The sequence below is a fragment of the Hydra vulgaris genome, chromosome 06 (genome assembly GCF_038396675.1).
Source record: "Hydra vulgaris chromosome 06, alternate assembly HydraT2T_AEP".
NCBI lineage: Eukaryota > Metazoa > Cnidaria > Hydrozoa > Anthoathecata > Hydridae > Hydra > Hydra vulgaris.
In genome coordinates this window covers 1,274,338-1,293,252 of record NC_088925.1, presented here as the reverse complement: position 1 = coordinate 1,293,252, position 18,915 = coordinate 1,274,338, and the positions used below count along the sequence as shown (strand labels likewise).

The window sequence follows — 18,915 nt, the reverse complement described above, 5'->3', positions numbered from 1 at the left end:
AAAAAAGAAAAAATAAAATAAGTGAAATTTTATTCCAGATTTTTTTTTATATTTTACCTAAAAAATTTTCCAAATTTAAATATATGACCTGGATGATCTATGTTAATACACATCAATAAATATGTGGGTTGTTAATTGGATTAGTACTAATTAGTATGAGGATTATTAAATGGAAAGAACTAGTTTAGACAGTACTAATATTTTCTTTAAACTTTTTTTTATTTTTTTTTTGCCAAATTAATTTTATATATATTTCTATAAAAACATACTGAAGCCTCAATCTACTCTATAAAACAATATATTTATATATATTTAAATTATAGAGATTTATATAAAAATATACATATATATATAAATATATATGTCTATATATATAAATATATATATACATATATAAAAGTTTAAATAATTACATTAATGCAACATTTTGATGATATAACTTTAGAATTGGATTGTTGTGATCCCTGTGGACATTCATATGGATATTATGCAGATAACAAAATCCCACAAACTTGTAATAAAGAGGAAAAACAATGTGATCCAAAAGAGCGATGCTGTAAGGGTGCTATTGTTGAGGGATGTGGCTGTCCTGAAGGAACATATGATGATGGCCATCATTGTCAAAATATTACTGAAAAAGATAATATATTGTGTTCTTCATCTGTTATTCAAAAATCATCCAGTACAATGGTGCCATCTATTTTTTCCTCATATTTAATTTCTTCTACTCCACAAACAACAAAAACTCCATTATTAGGTAGTACTGCTGAGATACTAAGTTCTTCAGCAATGCTAAATAGCATAGTTTCATCGCAAATCCGATCATCAGAGTCAATACATTTAATGAGTACAAATATATTACCTCCATCTGTGGAAACGGAAACACTAAAAGTTCAAACTACATTACAATCAGCATTCAGTACCACAGTTGAACCATCATTTTCAACATTGATAATATCATATATTAAATCGTCAGAAAGCATAGAAAGTACCGGTGTTACTGAAAGTCAGAAAGTTGCGACATCGTTTGTAACAGAACCAGCAACAACAGTGTTTGTAACTTCAATTACTCCACCAGTGACTACATTTGTTGCAAGTACTACTGTGCCATCACCAGTTTCTTCTGTGGAAACAGTTGTTTTAGAGACATCAGCCGAGGTTTACAAAACTTCATCTTATTTGGTTTCAGTATCCAGTGAAAGCACTGAACTCCCTCCATCAACATCTTATATTGAAACATCTTACTCTACTGCATTTGTTCATCCTACAACGTCAGTTGAGGTTCCCGAAACTAGTTCTAGTGAATATACTGAGTCGGTTTCCACTAGCGTTTTACCTGAGACTTCCTTTATATCTATTACATCAACATACTCCATTATTGAACCATCAACATCTGTTGTGGAGATTTCTAGTAGCACTGAGTTTGTTTTACCAACTAGCACTCTTGAACAGACAATCGTTGTAGAATCAAGCACTGGTGTTACTGAAAGTCAGAAAGTTAAGACATCGTTTGTAACAGAACCAGCAACAACAGTGTTTGTAACTTCAATTACTCCACCAGTGACTACATTTGTTGCAAGTACTGCTGTGCCATCACCAGTTTCTTCTGTGGAAACAGTTGTTTTAGAGACATCAGCCGAGGTTTACAAAACTTCATCTTATTTGGTTTCAGTATCCAGTGAAAGCACTGAACTCCCTCCATCAACATCTTATATTGAAACATCTTACTCTACTGCATTTGTTCATCCTACTACGTCAGTTGAGGTTCCCGAAACTAGTTCTAGTGAATATACTGAGTCGGTTTCCACTAGCGTTTTACCTGAGACTTCCTTTATATCTATTACATCAACATACTCCATTATTGAACCATCAACATCTGTTGTGGAGATTTCTAGTAGCACTGAGTTTATTTTACCAACTAGCACTCTTGAACAGACAATCGTTGTAGAATCAAGCACTGGTGTTACTGAAAGTCAGAAAGTTGCGACATCGTTTGTAACAGAACCAACTACAACAGTGTTTGTAACTTCAATTACTCCACCAGTGACTACATTTGTTGCAAGTACTACTGTGCCACCACCAGTTTCTTCTGTGGAAACAGTTGTTTTAGAGACATCAGCCGAGGTTTACAAAACTTCATCTTATTTGGTTTCAGTATCCAGTGAAAGCACTGAACTCCCTCCATCAACATCTGATATTGAAACATCTTACTCTACTGCATTTGTTCATCCTACTACGTCAGTTGAGGTTCCCGAAACTAGTTCTAGTGAATATACTGAGTCGGTTTCCACTAGCGTTTTACCTGAGACTTCCTTTATATCTATAACATCAATATACTCCATTATTGAACCATCAACATCTGTTGTGGAGATTTCTAGTAGCACTGAGTTTGTTTTACCAACTAGCACTCTTGAACAGACAATCGTTGTAGAATCAAGCACTGGTGTTACTGAAAGTCAGAGAGTTAAGACATCGTTTGTAACAGAACCAACTACAACAGTGTTTGTAACTTCAATTACTCCACCAGTGACTACATTTGTTGCAAGTACTACTGTGCCACCACCAGTTTCTTCTGTGGAAACAGTTGTTTTAGAGACATCAGCCGAGGTTTACAAAACTTCATCTTATTTGGTTTCAGTATCCAGTGAAAGCACTGAACTCCCTCCATCAACATCTTATATTGAAACATCTTACTCTACTGCATTTGTTCATCCTACTACGTCAGTTGAGGTTCCCGAAACTAGTTCTAGTGAATATACTGAGTCGGTTTCCACTAGCGTTTTACCTGAGACTTCCTTTATATCTATTACATCAACATACTCCATTATTGAACCATCAACATCTGTTGTGGAGATTTCTAGTAGCACTGAGTTTGTTTTACCAACAAGCACTCTTGAACAGACAATCGTTGTAGAATCAAGCACTGGTGTTACTGAAAGTCAGAAAGTTAAGACATCGTTTGTAACAGAACCAACTACAACAGTGTTTGTAACTTCAATTACTCCACCAGTGACTACATTTGTTGCAAGTACTACTGTGCCACCACCAGTTTCTTCTGTGGAAACAGTTGTTTTAGAGACATCAGCCGAGGTTTACAAAACTTCATCTTATTTGGTTTCAGTATCCAGTGAAAGCACTGAACTTCCTCCATCAACATCTTATATTGAAACATCTTACTCTACTGCATTTGTTCATCCTACTACGTCAGTTGAGGTTCCCGAAACTAGTTCTAGTGAATATACTGAGTCGGTTTCCACTAGCGTTTTACCTGAGACTTCCTTTATATCTATTACATCAACATACTCCATTATTGAACCATCAACATCTGTTGTGGAGATTTCTAGTAGCACTGAGTTTGTTTTACCAACTAGCACTCTTGAACAGACAATCGTTGTAGAATCAAGCACTGGTGTTACTGAAAGTCAGAAAGTTAAGACATCGTTTGTAACAGAACCAACTACAACAGTGTTTGTAACTTCAATTACTCCACCAGTGACTACATTTGTTGCAAGTACTACTGTGCCACCACCAGTTTCTTCTGTGGAAACAGTTGTTTTAGAGACATCAGCCGAGGTTTACAAAACTTCATCTTATTTGGTTTCAGTATCCAGTGAAAGCACTGAACTTCCTCCATCAACATCTTATATTGAAACATCTTACTCTACTGCATTTGTTCATCCTACTACGTCAGTTGAGGTTCCCGAAACTAGTTCTAGTGAATATACTGAGTCGGTTTCCACTAGCGTTTTACCTGAGACTTCCTTTATATCTATTACATCAACATACTCCATTATTGAACCATCAACATCTGTTGTGGAGATTTCTAGTAGCACTGAGTTTGTTTTACCAACTAGCACTCTTGAACAGACAATCTTTGTAGAATCAAGCACTGGTGTTACTGAAAGTCAGAAAGTTAAGACATCGTTTGTAACAGAACCAACTACAACAGTGTTTGTAACTTCAATTACTCCACCAGTGACTACATTTGTTGCAAGTACTACTGTGCCACCACCAGTTTCTTCTGTGGAAACAGTTGTTTTAGAGACATCAGCCGAGGTTTACAAAACTTCATCTTATTTGGTTTCAGTATCCAGTGAAAGCACTGAACTCCCTCCATCAACATCTTATATTGAAACATCTTACTCTACTGCATTTGTTCATCCTACTACGTCAGTTGAGGTTCCCGAAACTAGTTCTAGTGAATATACTGAGTCGGTTTCCACTAGCGTTTTACCTGAGACTTCCTTTATATCTATTACATCAACATACTCCATTATTGAACCATCAACATCTGTTGTGGAGATTTCTAGTAGCACTGAGTTTGTTTTACCAACTAGCACTCTTGAACAGACAATCGTTGTAGAATCAAGCACTGGTGTTACTGAAAGTCAGAAAGTTAAGACATCGTTTGTAACAGAACCAACTACAACAGTGTTTGTAACTTCAATTACTCCACCAGTGACTACATTTGTTGCAAGTACTACTGTGCCACCACCAGTTTCTTCTGTGGAAACAGTTGTTTTAGAGACATCAGCCGAGGTTTACAAAACTTCATCTTATTTGGTTTCAGTATCCAGTGAAAGCACTGAACTCCCTCCATCAACATCTTATATTGAAACATCTTACTCAACTGCATTTGTTCATCCTACTACGTCAGTTGAGGTTCCCGAAACTAGTTCTAGTGAATATACTGAGTCGGTTTCCACTAGCGTTTTACCTGAGACTTCCTTTATATCTATTACATCAACATACTCCATTATTGAACCATCAACATCTGTTGTGGAGATTTCTAGTAGCACTGAGTTTGTTTTACCAACTAGCACTCTTGAACAGACAATCGTTGTAGAATCAAGCACTGGTGTTACTGAAAGTCAGAAAGTTAAGACGTCGTTTGTAACAGAACCAACTACAACAGTGTTTGTAACTTCAATTACTCCACCAGTGACTACATTTGTTGCAAGTACTACTGTGCCACCACCAGTTTCTTCTGTGGAAACAGTTGTTTTAGAGACATCAGCCGAGGTTTACAAAACTTCATCTTATTTGGTTTCAGTATCCAGTGAAAGCACTGTACTCCCTCCATCAACATCTTATATTGAAACATCTTACTCTACTGCATTTGTTCATCCTACTACGTCAGTTGAGGTTCCCGAAACTAGTTCTAGTGAATATACTGAGTCGATTTCCACTAGCGTTTTACCTGAGACTTCCTTTATATCTATTACATCAACATACTCCATTATTGAACCATCAACATCTGTTGTGGAGATTTCTAGTAGCACTGAGTTTGTTTTACCAACTAGCACTCTTGAACAGACAATCATTGTAGAATCAAGCACTGGTGTTACTGAAAGTCAGAAAGTTAAGACATCGTTTGTAACAGAACCAACTACAACAGTGTTTGTAACTTCAATTACTCCACCAGTGACTACATTTGTTGCAAGTACTACTGTGCCACCACCAGTTTCTTCTGTGGAAACAGTTGTTTTAGAGACATCAGCCGAGGTTTACAAAACTTCATCTTATTTGGTTTCAGTATCCAGTGAAAGCACTGAACTCCCTCCATCAACATCTTATATTGAAACATCTTACTCTACTGCATTTGTTCATCCTACTACGTCAGTTGAGGTTCCCGAAACTAGTTCTAGTGAATATACTGAGTCGGTTTCCACTAGCGTTTTACCTGAGACTTCCTTTATATCTATTACATCAACATACTCCATTATTGAACCATCAACATCTGTTGTGGAGATTTCTAGTAGCACTGAGTTTGTTTTACCAACTAGCACTCTTGAGCATACTTCGGATTTATCATATTTTTCTACAAATTTTTTAACTTTTTTTCCTTCATCGACATTTGTTTTGCCATCTCCAACAAGTACTTTTATTTTTCCCTCAGATTTCGTAAGTATTTCTTTTTTCTCTTTTAATTTTTGTTTTTTTTAACAAATAATTAGGTTTTTCAAAATATACTTTTTAGTTTCAAGGTAAAAGTTTTTAAATTTTGTTTTTAACTTGTTCATTGTTATATTAATATGTTTTAACTTGTTATATAAATTACATTATAGTAAATAATATAATAAATTTTTTGTTTTGTATGTTAATATATATATTAATTTTAATAATAAATTTTTGATTTTTTTTGTATTTGTGTATTAAAGTTAAGTGTTTATTAATTTATATTATGCAAGTTTGTTATATCGTGTCTGCATTTGATTTTTCATTTTCTTTCCAGTTTTGTATTAGTCGGAAGTTTTTAATGATTCTAAGGTAAAGTGATATTTTCTTATTAGCAAGTTATTGGAAACTGTTGCAGCCTCATTTATTTTCACATTTAAAATACACTTAAAATAAAGTTTCAATCATAAAGATGATATGTTGAAGTTATATAGATGCTTTAGTTTCCTTTGCTTTTTTATGAAAGTCATGGCTTACTGACATAACACTCGTTACTGATGTAACACTCTAACTCTAATTTAGTCTACTTTCTTTTTTTTTGTTGATATTATTTATTGCTGATAAAATTGGTAAATACTATTATTTTTTAAAAATAAAATAAATTTATTCCAGTAAATCATTGGGCGTTGCATATGGTTGCCAAATTGAAAATGCTCTAAAGTTTCAAAGATTTTTATTCAAGTTTGAAATTAAAATTCTTATTAAAAATTGTTAAATGTTACTTTAACTCTTTAAAATTAGCTATAAACTTGCTTGGTTGCTCAGAGACTAAATAAACTTGTTAGGTTTCATTATTTGTTTAGTTTGGCTTTGAGACCAAAAGCCATGAAGAGTTGTCCTATTGATATAGCTTCTATGACTAGATATAGCTACACCAAATTGCGAAAAAAAAATTCAAAAATTTTTTATTACCTCTCCACACTTTTTACTATAAAATAATTTTATTATAATAATTATATTAATTAAGTATAGTTATCATCATTATAAATAAATTAATATCCATATTTTCTCCTGCCTGTACAAATTTTGATGTTGTCATTGCTTTAATATTTTGATGTTGTCGTTACTTTAATATTTTGATGTTGTCATTACTCCAATTTTTAGAATCATAAAAATCTTTTAACAAATTCTTTTCGTCAACAATGGATTTGCTATGCTTGAGTGGATTTGCTATGCTTGGGTGCAAAAAAAAGCCTAATTAAATATATTTTTATTTTTATTTATCTATTTGTGTTGTTTTTGCAACATTTGCGACTCAATTTTGTGCTTATTTTTGAACTGATGTGTTGTATTATTATTATAAGTTTTTGTGTGGATTCTGGCAGTTGCTCTAAAATTGCATCCATAAAAAGAATCATGATTTCTTTTAAAAGCTTCTAATGGTCTGATGCAATTGTAAGTGACTGCAAGTAACATCGGCGATACAGTTGAAGTGAAGATTAAAATAGGAGTCTAGCTGTACTAAACAGTTCATTTTGTCTAATGCATTTAAAGTTCTCTGCAAAATCAATTGACACCTTTGTTAAAATTTTATTTCTTTTTTTATCTCTATACTTCATTTGACTTTCACAATTTTTCTTATTTCTTGTTTTTCTTTGTTCATCATTGAGCAAACTTTTAAATTTTTAACTTTTTAAATAAACTGCATAAAGAGCTCTGTTTTGCTGTGGATTATGTTTCTTCCATTTCACAGTATTTCAATTTGGTGTCTTACTATATGATAGAAAACAAAATTATAAGTTTTATTTATGTACTACTTGAGCATCTTTAATAATAAAATTAAAGATAAATTTCTGGCATGGTACTTTAACCTTTTATAAATGAATTTGCTAGTATAATTTAGTTGGACAAAAATGTTGGACAAAAATGTTGGACAAAAATTTTTCTATAATCTGTTGAGATAAAAAAAATTAAAAAAAAAAAAAAACAAGAAAAAAATATTCTCTTTAATAAGAAAGTTGTTTGCCCTAGCCAAAAACCTGAGTTGATATACCGGCACTTCTTGCATGTTCAATTTTTTTAGTCAATGAATTTTACACTCCTTGTGTGTTCTTCCTGTTTCATTCAATGTATGTACACTCTTTGGATGTTTTATCTATTTCAGTTGATGTATGTACACTTTACTGTGCCAACCATTAAATAAATTAGTCAATAAAACAAAGAAATAAAATAAAACATAAAATAAAAATAAAAACACATTCTGCAATAAAAAAAAAAGATTTAAAAAAAAAGTCAATTAAGTTTTTATTTTTGTAGTAACTTAAAAACATTTCATTCAACTTTAACGGTTCAAATTTTGTTGTCAAAAGCATCATTTTTACTTAATTTTCATTTTCCTTTTTTGCAATATTTTTTCCTTTTTCGTTTTTTTAAAAATAATCATATGGATTTTGGTCGGCAATTGCATATTTATATATGCTATGTTGTGTGTGTGTGTCTAATATATATATATATATATATATATATTATATATATATATATATATATATATATATATATATATATATATATATATATATATATATATATATATATATATATATTAATATATATATGCATATATATATGTATAAGTTTTGATATGAGCAGTCATGGTGTAGTAGTTATAACTCTAGCTTCAGAATGCGGTATTTATGCGGTAGTGGTGTAGTGGTAGAGTGCTCGCTTCATAAGCAAGAGGTTCCGAGTTCCATTCCCACCATGTCCCTGGTAGTACCGCACTCAACTTGTTTCTCCACGCAGCAGCCTTGTTCGTCAAGGCTCGTGTTTTAGAGTTATAGAGTTGGGAGAGGGTTATAACCACAAATAGCCTCCTCATCTGTAGTGGCCCTCTTTGCCTTGGGGAGGTGAATTACAAAAAAAAAAAAAAAAAGAATCAAGAGATCTGAGGTTTGATGCCAGCTCTGACCACATTTGCAACAATAGTAATTGGAAGGCTTTAACTTTATAGTTAAATAATCTTTTGCAGTGCTCTGTGATAAGATTGTAAGGATATCTTAAAACACTTTATAACCTTCTTCCTTCCCCCCTCCCCCCCTCTCATCCTCCTCCTAACACACAGTGTTGGGTTTTATAAAATAATGGAATCTGTTTTATTTGCTTATAACATTTAAACACATTATCTCAAAGTGCAAGGCACGGGGTTTTAACAGTTTTTAGGTAAAAATTTTATTAACTTTTCATTGCCCTTCACCTACTAGGGTTAACTCTTACTTCTGATCTTTCTTGGATCACCATACATCAAGTTGATTGCATCTGCTATCGACTTGATGTATGGTGATCCAAGATATAAGATACAAATTAACATCTGCTGAGGTTGTATCTCTTTATTGTGCTCGTCACTTTCTTACTCAAGATACTAATCTTCATCTCTATAAATCTCAAATTTTTCCTTGTTTGAAATACTGTTGACATATCTGGGGCGGATTTTCCAATGATGCTCTTTCTCTTTTAGACAAGGTGCAAAAACATATTGTAAATGTATTTGGACCTGCTCTTGCAGTCAACCTTCAACCATTATCATATAGTCATAATGTTGCTTTTCTTTCTCTTTTCTATAAATATTGTAATGGGCACTGCTCTAAAGAGCTAGCATCTCTTGTGCCATCTACTAAAATCCTTTCTCTTGTTACTTGTCATTCAATTAAGTGTAATCATTTTACTATGACTGTTCCTAAGTGCTCCAAAAACTTTTATTTGTCTGGCTTTTTTCCTCAAACAAATCCTTTGGAATTGGCTTTCTTCATCTTATTTTCCTGATTCATTTAATTTGCTATCTTCTAAGTTATCTGTTAATCATTATCTTGCTCTATAAATTTCATTCTTTCTCTTCCAGTAACTTCTAATTCAATAGTGGTTGCTTGTAGCTTTGTTGGAAGTGAAGATATTAAAAAAAAAATTAATTAAAAAATTTAACTTATTGTATATTTAGTTAATATTTATATTTTTTATTTTTAGAATTTTTTAATACAAGTGGTTTAATTTTTTTAGTACAATTGATTTGAATTAATATAACAGTCAAATTTTAGATTTTAGATTTTATAATTTTGATTTTGTAACTACTTGAAAAATAATTTGATCTTGACTATTTGACAAGAAGGAATTAAAAAACAATAAAAATAAACATTGTAAAAGTAATAAATACAGATAAAATAATATATAGACATTGTAAAAATAATATATAGAGACCATCTTAACATTTTTGTGTTAACATTAAATTTCTATTAAAAAGTAATAAACCAAATGTTTCATTATTAGAAATTTTATGAAATAAAAATAAATTCATAATTTATTCAAATTGATAGTTTATATTTTTATATGTTAAAGCCTATAAAGAAAGACCTGAAAAAAAAAGAACATCTAAAGATGTCCTTTAAATAATAATAATAATAATAATAATGTTGTAAAAGTATTGTAAACATAGCCGTTAAACGAAAAAAAGTTTTTATAAATTATAGTTAAAAGGTATTTTATGGATGTCAATCAAATTTTGTTGACTTGATTGTCAGTCAAGTTAGTGCATGAGATGCTTTTTTTCTTTTTGCTTTCTTGTATTCACATCCAAAAGGGGTGTAATAAAAAAAAAGTTGGCTTCCTCAATTACAGTTGGGGAGGCCACTTTTTATTGCCCTTTTACACAATCATGTACTTAAATATATTATATTTAAGTATGTATTGTATTTACACCAGGCCTATTATAATATTAATTTCAATAAGTGCCTGAATATACACAAATGATAGTATAAACACAATATAAATATACACAAATGGCAGTATTTTAAAGGTTTCTAAGATTCCATTTCAAGATTTATTTGTAGATTTATTTCAAAACTATTCTGATATTATAGTCAAAATTTTTCTGTTTTTCATAAAAATGTTATGATTTCACGCACAAATGTGTGAATTCTGATGATGTATGGAACACAATGATCAAGTTTTAATCATGATCAACACTAATGATGTATGGAACATAACGATCAAGTTTTAATCATGAACAATGTGATAAGGACTTTTTGGGGCACCTGAAAAAAAAAAAAAACTGATCATAAAACTTTTCATAATTAAATAAATTTTGAATTAGTTTTTAATAAACAAAATAAAGTAAATTGAAATTAAAAGAAATTTGTTCCAAATATTTTCAAAACAAGTTCAAAATATTACAACAAAAGTAATTGCAAATAAATAATATGAATAAAATAATAAATAAAATAATGACTTAAAAAAATGTAAGGACATTATATATTATGATATATACCATAAAATAATCAACTGAAAACTTTAAATGCTTACAAAATATATGTGAATGAAGAACATGGGATGATCTTATCCAAATTGAAGAACATGAAATGATCTTATTGTAATATACAAATTTATCAGTCTAATTCCATTCATACAAAAAAATGTATTAAAAAATAGCCTGATAACTAATTAATTATTAATGATTACTTAAGTAATAATGACTCATTTTTGAAAATTTAAAAATAAATTCATTAATTTCAAACTAAAAAAAATAAATCATTACAAAAAATTACCTGCACATCTTGAAAAAATATTTATCATTAATTTCCTTTTGTTAAGCTCAAATGAACCATTAGACCACTTAAGCTTATTCTTTTGTTCTTTTGTTTTTATTTTTTGTTCTTTTTTTTTGTTTATAGTTATAGTTGATAAATTGTAAGGTTTTTTTTTGTATACATTTTTATAAGTAATTTTTATTTTTTTTAAGCCGTTTTCAACACTTCCTCGATCACTTTTAACAAATAATATAGTGACTCTATCAACTACTTTGAGTAGCAGTTCATTAGAAGTATTTAAAAAGTCTTCAAGTCAAAAAACCTTGGTTTTTGTAAGTATATTTCGTAATGATTTTCATAATTAGAATTTTTTATAAGTAATTCAAATTTTGTTAATAAAAAATTTAACTTCACATGTTTATATTTATTACTATTAAATTTTTATATTTATTTTTTGATATATTCCTGAACAGAATTTATAGTTTAGCTTCTTTTTTCCTATCTTTTTCCTAGTAAAATAAACTGTTATATAGCTATATAATTTTGGTGTCCAAGCCTGATGATTTTGGTGTGCAGGCCTAATGATTTTGGTGTCCAGGCCTAATTTTATTAAATTATCTTAATTTTAGAGGATTGCCCTGATTCTTGTGTCCAAAAACCTTGGGTTTCTGGACACAAGAATCAGGACTCAAAAAATGTTATAAAATCTTTATAGGTTGACCTAAAACCATTGAAATAAATTATAACATAATTGGCTTCATTCTTCGCCTATTACGTTATCATTTATTTCAATGGTAAATATATACTTTTTTTATAAAAAAACTGTGCAAGTTATAATTTTTTATTTTTAACAATAGTTTAAAGTAAATAAATATATATTTTTTAATATTAGTAACAAATTTTGTAATTTTTATGTTTTATTGATTTTTGTTTTCTAGCCAACGAAAAGCATACAAACCAAAACAACAAGGTTGCTTCAATCATCAGTTTTATATATAAGTTCAGCTCCACCAGTGACTACAGTTGTTGCAAGTACTGCTGTACCACCACCAGTTTCTTCTGTTGAAACAGTTGTTTTAGAGACATCAGCCGAGGTTTACAAAACTTCATCTTATTTGGTTTCAGTATCCAGTGAAAGCACTGAACTCCCTCCATCAACATCTTATATTGAAACATCTTACTCTACTGCATTTGTTCATCCTACTACGTCAGTTGAGGTTCCCGAAACTAGTTCTAGTGAATATACTGAGTCAGTTTCCACTAGCGTTTTACCTGAGACTTCCTTTATATCTATTACATCAACATATTCCATTATTGAACCATCAACATCTGTTGTGGAGATTTCTAGTAGCACTGAGTTTGTTTTACCAACAAGCACTCTTGAACAGACAATCGTTGTAGAATCAAGCACTGGTGTTACTGAAAGTCAGAAAGTTAAGACATCGTTTGTAACAGAACCAACTACAACAGTGTTTGTAACTTCAATTACTCCACCAGTGACTACATTTGTTGCAAGTACTACTGTGCCACCACCAGTTTCTTCTGTGGAAACAGTTGTTTTAGAGACATCAGCCGAGGTTTACAAAACTTCATCTTATTTGGTTTCAGTATCCAGTGAAAGCACTGAACTCCCTCCATCAACATCTTATATTGAAACATCTTACTCTACTGCATTTGTTCATCCTACTACGTCAGTTGAGGTTCCCGAAACTAGTTCTAGTGAATATACTGAGTCGATTTCCACTAGCGTTTTACCTGAGACTTCCTTTATATCTATTACATCAACATACTCCATTATTGAACCATCAACATCTGTTGTGGAGATTTCTAGTAGCACTGAGTTTGTTTTACCAACTAGCACTCTTGAACAGACAATCGTTGTAGAATCAAGCACTGGTGTTTCTGAAAGTCAGAAAGTTAAGACATCGTTTGTAACAGAACCAACTACAACAGTGTTTGTAACTTCAATTACTCCACCAGTGACTACATTTGTTGCAAGTACTACTGTGCCATCACCAGTTTCTTCTGTGGAAACAGTTGTTTTAGAGACATCAGCCGAGGTTTACAAAACTTCATCTTATTTGGTTTCAGTATCCAGTGAAAGCACTGAACTCCCTCCATCAACATCTTATATTGAAACATCTTACTCTACTGCATTTGTTCATCCTACTACGTCAGTTGAGGTTCCCGAAACTAGTTCTAGTGAATATACTGAGTCGGTTTCCACTAGCGTTTTACCTGAGACTTCCTTTATATCTATTACATCAACATACTCCATTATTGAACCATCAACATCTGTTGTGGAGATTTCTAGTAGCACTGAGTTTGTTTTACCAACAAGCACTCTTGAACAGACAATCGTTGTAGAATCAAGCACTGGTGTTACTGAAAGTCAGAAAGTTAAGACATCGTTTGTAACAGAACCAACTACAACAGTGTTTGTAACTTCAATTACTCCACCAGTGACTACATTTGTTGCAAGTACTACTGTGCCACCACCAGTTTCTTCTGTGGAAACAGTTGTTTTAGAGACATCAGCCGAGGTTTACAAAACTTCATCTTATTTGGTTTCAGTATCCAGTGAAAGCACTGAACTCCCTCCATCAACATCTTATATTGAAACATCTTACTCTACTGCATTTGTTCATCCTACTACGTCAGTTGAGGTTCCCGAAACTAGTTCTAGTGAATATACTGAGTCGGTTTCCACTAGCGTTTTACCTGAGACTTCCTTTATATCTATAACATCAATATACTCCATTATTGAACCATCAACATCTGTTGTGGAGATTTCTAGTAGCACTGAGTTTGTTTTACCAACAAGCACTCTTGAACAGACAATCGTTGTAGAATCAAGCACTGGTGTTACTGAAAGTCAGAAAGTTAAGACATCGTTTGTAACAGAACCAACTACAACAGTGTTTGTAACTTCAATTACTCCACCAGTGACTACATTTGTTGCAAGTACTACTGTGCCACCACCAGTTTCTTCTGTGGAAACAGTTGTTTTAGAGACATCAGCCGAGGTTTACAAAACTTCATCTTATTTGGTTTCAGTATCCAGTGAAAGCACTGAACTCCCTCCATCAACATCTTATATTGAAACATCTTACTCTACTGCATTTGTTCATCCTACTACGTCAGTTGAGGTTCCCGAAACTAGTTCTAGTGAATATACTGAGTCGGTTTCCACTAGCGTTTTACCTGAGACTTCCTTTATATCTATTACATCAACATACTCCATTATTGAACCATCAACATCTGTTGTGGAGATTTCTAGTAGCACTGAGTTTGTTTTACCAACAAGCACTCTTGAACAGACAATCGTTGTAGAATCAAGCACTGGTGTTACTGAAAGTCAGAAAGTTAAGACATCGTTTGTAACAGAACCAACTACAACAGTGTTTGTAACTTCAATTACTCCACCAGTGACTACATTTGTTGCAAGTACTACTGTGCCACCACCAGTTTCTTCTGTGGAAACAGTTGTTTTAGAGACATCAGCCGAGGTTTACAAAACTTCATCTTATTTGGTTTCAGTATCCAGTGAAAGCACTGAACTCCCTCCATCAACATCTTATATTGAAACATCTTACTCTACTGCATTTGTTCATCCTACTACGTCAGTTGAGGTTCCCGAAACTAGTTCTAGTGAATATACTGAGTCGGTTTCCACTAGCGTTTTACCTGAGACTTCCTTTATATCTATAACATCAACATACTCCATTATTGAACTATCAACATCTGTTGTGGAGATTTCTAGTAGCACTGAGTTTGTTTTACCAACTAGCACTCTTGAACAGACAATCGTTGTAGAATCAAGCACTGGTGTTACTGAAAGTCAGAAAGTTAAGACATCGTTTGTAACAGAACCAACTACAACAGTGTTTGTAACTTCAATTACTCCACCAGTGACTACTTTTGTTGCAAGTACTGCTGTGCCACCACCAGTTTCTTCTGTTGAAACAGTTGTTTTAGAGACATCAGTTGAAGTTTACAAAACTTCATCTTATTTGGTTTCAGTATCCAGTGAAAGCACTGAACTTCCTCCATCAACATCTTATATTGAAACATCTTACTCTACTGCATTTGTTCATCCTACTACATCAGTTGAGGTTCCCGAAACTAGTTCTAGTAAATTTACAACATTGTTTGTAACTTCCGAATCAACTAGTACTATTACTCTCGAGACTTCTTATATTTCTAAAGTGGTAAATTCAGAAGCTATTTCAAGCAATCTTGGTCCACGTTCTACTTCAATGTTGTTTTCTGTTTCAACATTTTCATCTCATCCTGCTACTTTTTCATCAACATTAAAATATTCAATTTTACCATCTATTTCTTCTATATCTATTGTTCCAACATCTTCAGTTTGTAAGTTTTTTTTATTTTTTCTTATAAATATCGTTAAATTTATTATTAATAGGCATCACTAAATCTTTATTATTTTTTAAATAAATCTTCGATGGAATTGTTATTAAATAAATTAGTTTCGTTGAAAAGTATTTTGGCCACAAAGTATTTTTTTTTTCAAACATTAAAATAAAATCTGTTCAAAAATGTTTTTCGATAATGTTTTTGGTAAAAGTTCTATGTACAGTATTGGACAAAACATTTGCAACCAACATCGAACAATGCTAAAAAGTGTTCCTAATTTTACATGTCTTAAAAATGAAACATACTATACTACCACAGCAAACAGTTCAGGAGTCTGGAGTCATAGCATGCCATGACATAAACAATCAGCTGACAGGTGACAGCACACAGGCAGAATTTCATTGACAAGTGCCATTTTGCAGTGGGCAAAACAAGTGCAACTTTTTTGGTTTGTTTCATTTTCTTAAGTCTGGTTCGTTTCAGCGTCACGGAAGTTTTTTAATGATTAAAGGAAGTATCCAGAAGCATGCAGAAGCTTCCAGAAGTTTCCAGAAGAAGCATCTGGAAGCATCCAGAAATATCCAGAAACATTCAGAAGCATCCAGAGGCATCCAGAAGCTTCCATAAGCATCAAAAAGAAGCATCTAGAATCTTCCAGAACAGGTTTATTTTACTATATAAGAGACATGTAAATCGACATGTATTTCAGTCAGTATATGGAAGTCAATCAGTCAGTATTACCAAGACAGTTTATCGAAGTGAGTTTTATCAAAGTGATTTATCGAAGAACATCAATACAAGAAGTGAAATACAACAAGTGTTTCATTACATCAATACAGTCCACATCCAACCAAGATGTTGTATTCCACAGAGCGTTATTGTATCATCACAAGGTAAATGGAACACGGTAAGCCTTGAGAAGCGTGATTATTTATTTTTATTTTTTTTATGACTTCAAGTGCAAAAATGGCTCCCAACAGTCTTGGATTGGAACTAAGAAAGAAAATTATTGGCGATTACGTAAGTGGAATGTCACAAGAAAGTATTTGTGATAAACATCGCGTGAAAAAATGGACCGTATCAAGACTATGTTCCAAATATCGTTCTACGGGGAAGTTTGCAGCAGATAACAAAGGTGGAAGACCGCGTTCCACCACCTTTAAAGAGGATTTAGAGCTGCCTGTATCAGACCACACAATCAGACGACGTGCTGTTGATGCCGGATTGTTTTCTCTACGCCCTGCAAAGAAACTGCTGATTTCACTAAAAAACCAGAAGAAAAGACTCCTGTTTGCTGCATCTCATATTGACTGGAATGTGCAGAAATGGCGAACTGTTCTGTTCAGTGATGAATCGAACATCATTGGGAGCGATGGCATTTGCCGTGTACGTCAACTGTCGGGAAAACGCCTCGATTTACATTACTGCCATAAGACTGTTGAGCATAGTGGAGGCAATGTAATGGTCTGGGGTTGTTTTTCTGCTAACGGTCTAGGTCTAATACATCGAAACGATGGAATAATGGACCGTTTCATGTATAAAAATATCCTGAAAGATGTTATGTTACCTCATGCTGAATGGAATATGCCAATAAAATGGGTTTTTCAGCAAGACAACGATCCGAAACACACTGCAAAACTAGTCAAGCAGTGGTTTCAAGACAACCACCTATCGGTGATGGATTGGCCGCCTCAATCTCCAGATCTCAAGCCTATCGAGAACCTGTGGGAGATCGTCAACCGCAGAACTAATCGTGAAGGTATTCGTGATAAGGATCAACTGTTTGAACAAATCCAAAAGGCCTGGGCAGCAATTCCACAAAGTTTCATTGATCACCTGATCGAATCTATGCCTCGAAGATGCAAGGCTGTGACTGACAACAAAGGATTCGCCACGAAATATTGATAGCGAAATACAGCTTGGTCCACATTTGAGTTGCACTTGTTTTGTCCAGAAGGAAATCAACTTTTTTTAATACTTTTGATTAATTTATTAATTTTCGTGTACAAATAATGAACTTTGTGATGAATAAAACTTGTAGAACTTTGTCTCTAAACAGTTACATAGTTATTTCTCTAAATTGAAAAAATGCAACACTTTTATATAAAGAAACTATTTGGTTGCACTCGTTTTGTCCGATACTCTATGTTTATTTCAATTTTTTTTAGTTTGCCCTGCTTGTTTTTATGAAGGAAGCTTGTATGGGGTTGGTGAAAGTTGGCAAGATGCTCGTAAATGTACCAACTTTACCTGTACACTTGTTTCTAATCCTTGCTATCCGTCTAATACCAGCGCTCAGATAGAAGCAAAGTCAGAAGTGTGTCAATCATGTCCTTCTGGATATATATCAGTTACTCGTCCAAATCAGTGTTGTCCAAATTGCAGTAAGTTTTTTTAATGAATTTAAAATCTTTCAAAACTATTTTGAGATTGTTCTATGAGACCTTGTTTTATTCTCTTTTTATTTCTTATTAGTTTACAATTGTTTTTTGTTACAAATTTGTTTTGTTATTAATTTTCATAGAATAATTGCTCGTTTTTTAGTACCTTCCGAAAAACCATTTTGTGACCGAAAAGTATATGGTATGGAAAAATTAGTTGAAGAAGATTCTGAGCTAGGAAGATGCGAATCAACTAAGAAATATTTGATTACAGGATGCGGTGGTTTTTGTGATTCGACAATAAAAGCTGCAGTTGGTAAGAAAGTGTTTGCACCAAGCTGTTCCTGTTGTCAACCTTTACGTGTTGTTTCCTTTAATGTGTCGATGGTGTGTGAAGATGGTTATAGGTATACTACCATATTCCATGATATACAATCATGTAGCTGTAGTTCAAGTTGTCATAAAAAGCCAAATCAGATTGAGTTGATAGATACGAATGAAGAAAAGAGATCAATCAGTTTTCAAAAAATTGCAAAACTTAGGAAGGATGGAATGCAACAACATCAAAAAAATGTCTTAGACCATGCTTTTGTGCATTTAAAAAAAAGAAGTCATTAGAACAATTTAAACATTTTGATATTAAAACATTTTAAAATATGTTAAGCATGAAAATAAAAATTCTAAAA

General features: G+C 32.5%; 1 protein-coding gene across 2 annotated transcripts in view; it reads left to right on the top strand.

Moving 5' to 3' along the window:
- LOC100197067 (mucin-2) overlaps positions 1–18,915 on the top strand; it is a 53,937-nt gene extending 35,022 nt beyond the window's left edge. For both annotated transcript variants that reach the window (XM_065798933.1, XM_065798934.1), the window contains exons 21-25: positions 446–5,904; positions 11,684–11,803; positions 12,410–15,845; positions 18,017–18,232; positions 18,393–18,915. In XM_065798933.1, coding sequence (XP_065655005.1) covers positions 446–5,904; positions 11,684–11,803; positions 12,410–15,845; positions 18,017–18,232; positions 18,393–18,847 — 9,686 coding nt within the window. In that variant the 3' untranslated portion in view covers positions 18,848–18,915. The remainder of the gene's footprint in view (positions 1–445; positions 5,905–11,683; positions 11,804–12,409; positions 15,846–18,016; positions 18,233–18,392) is intronic.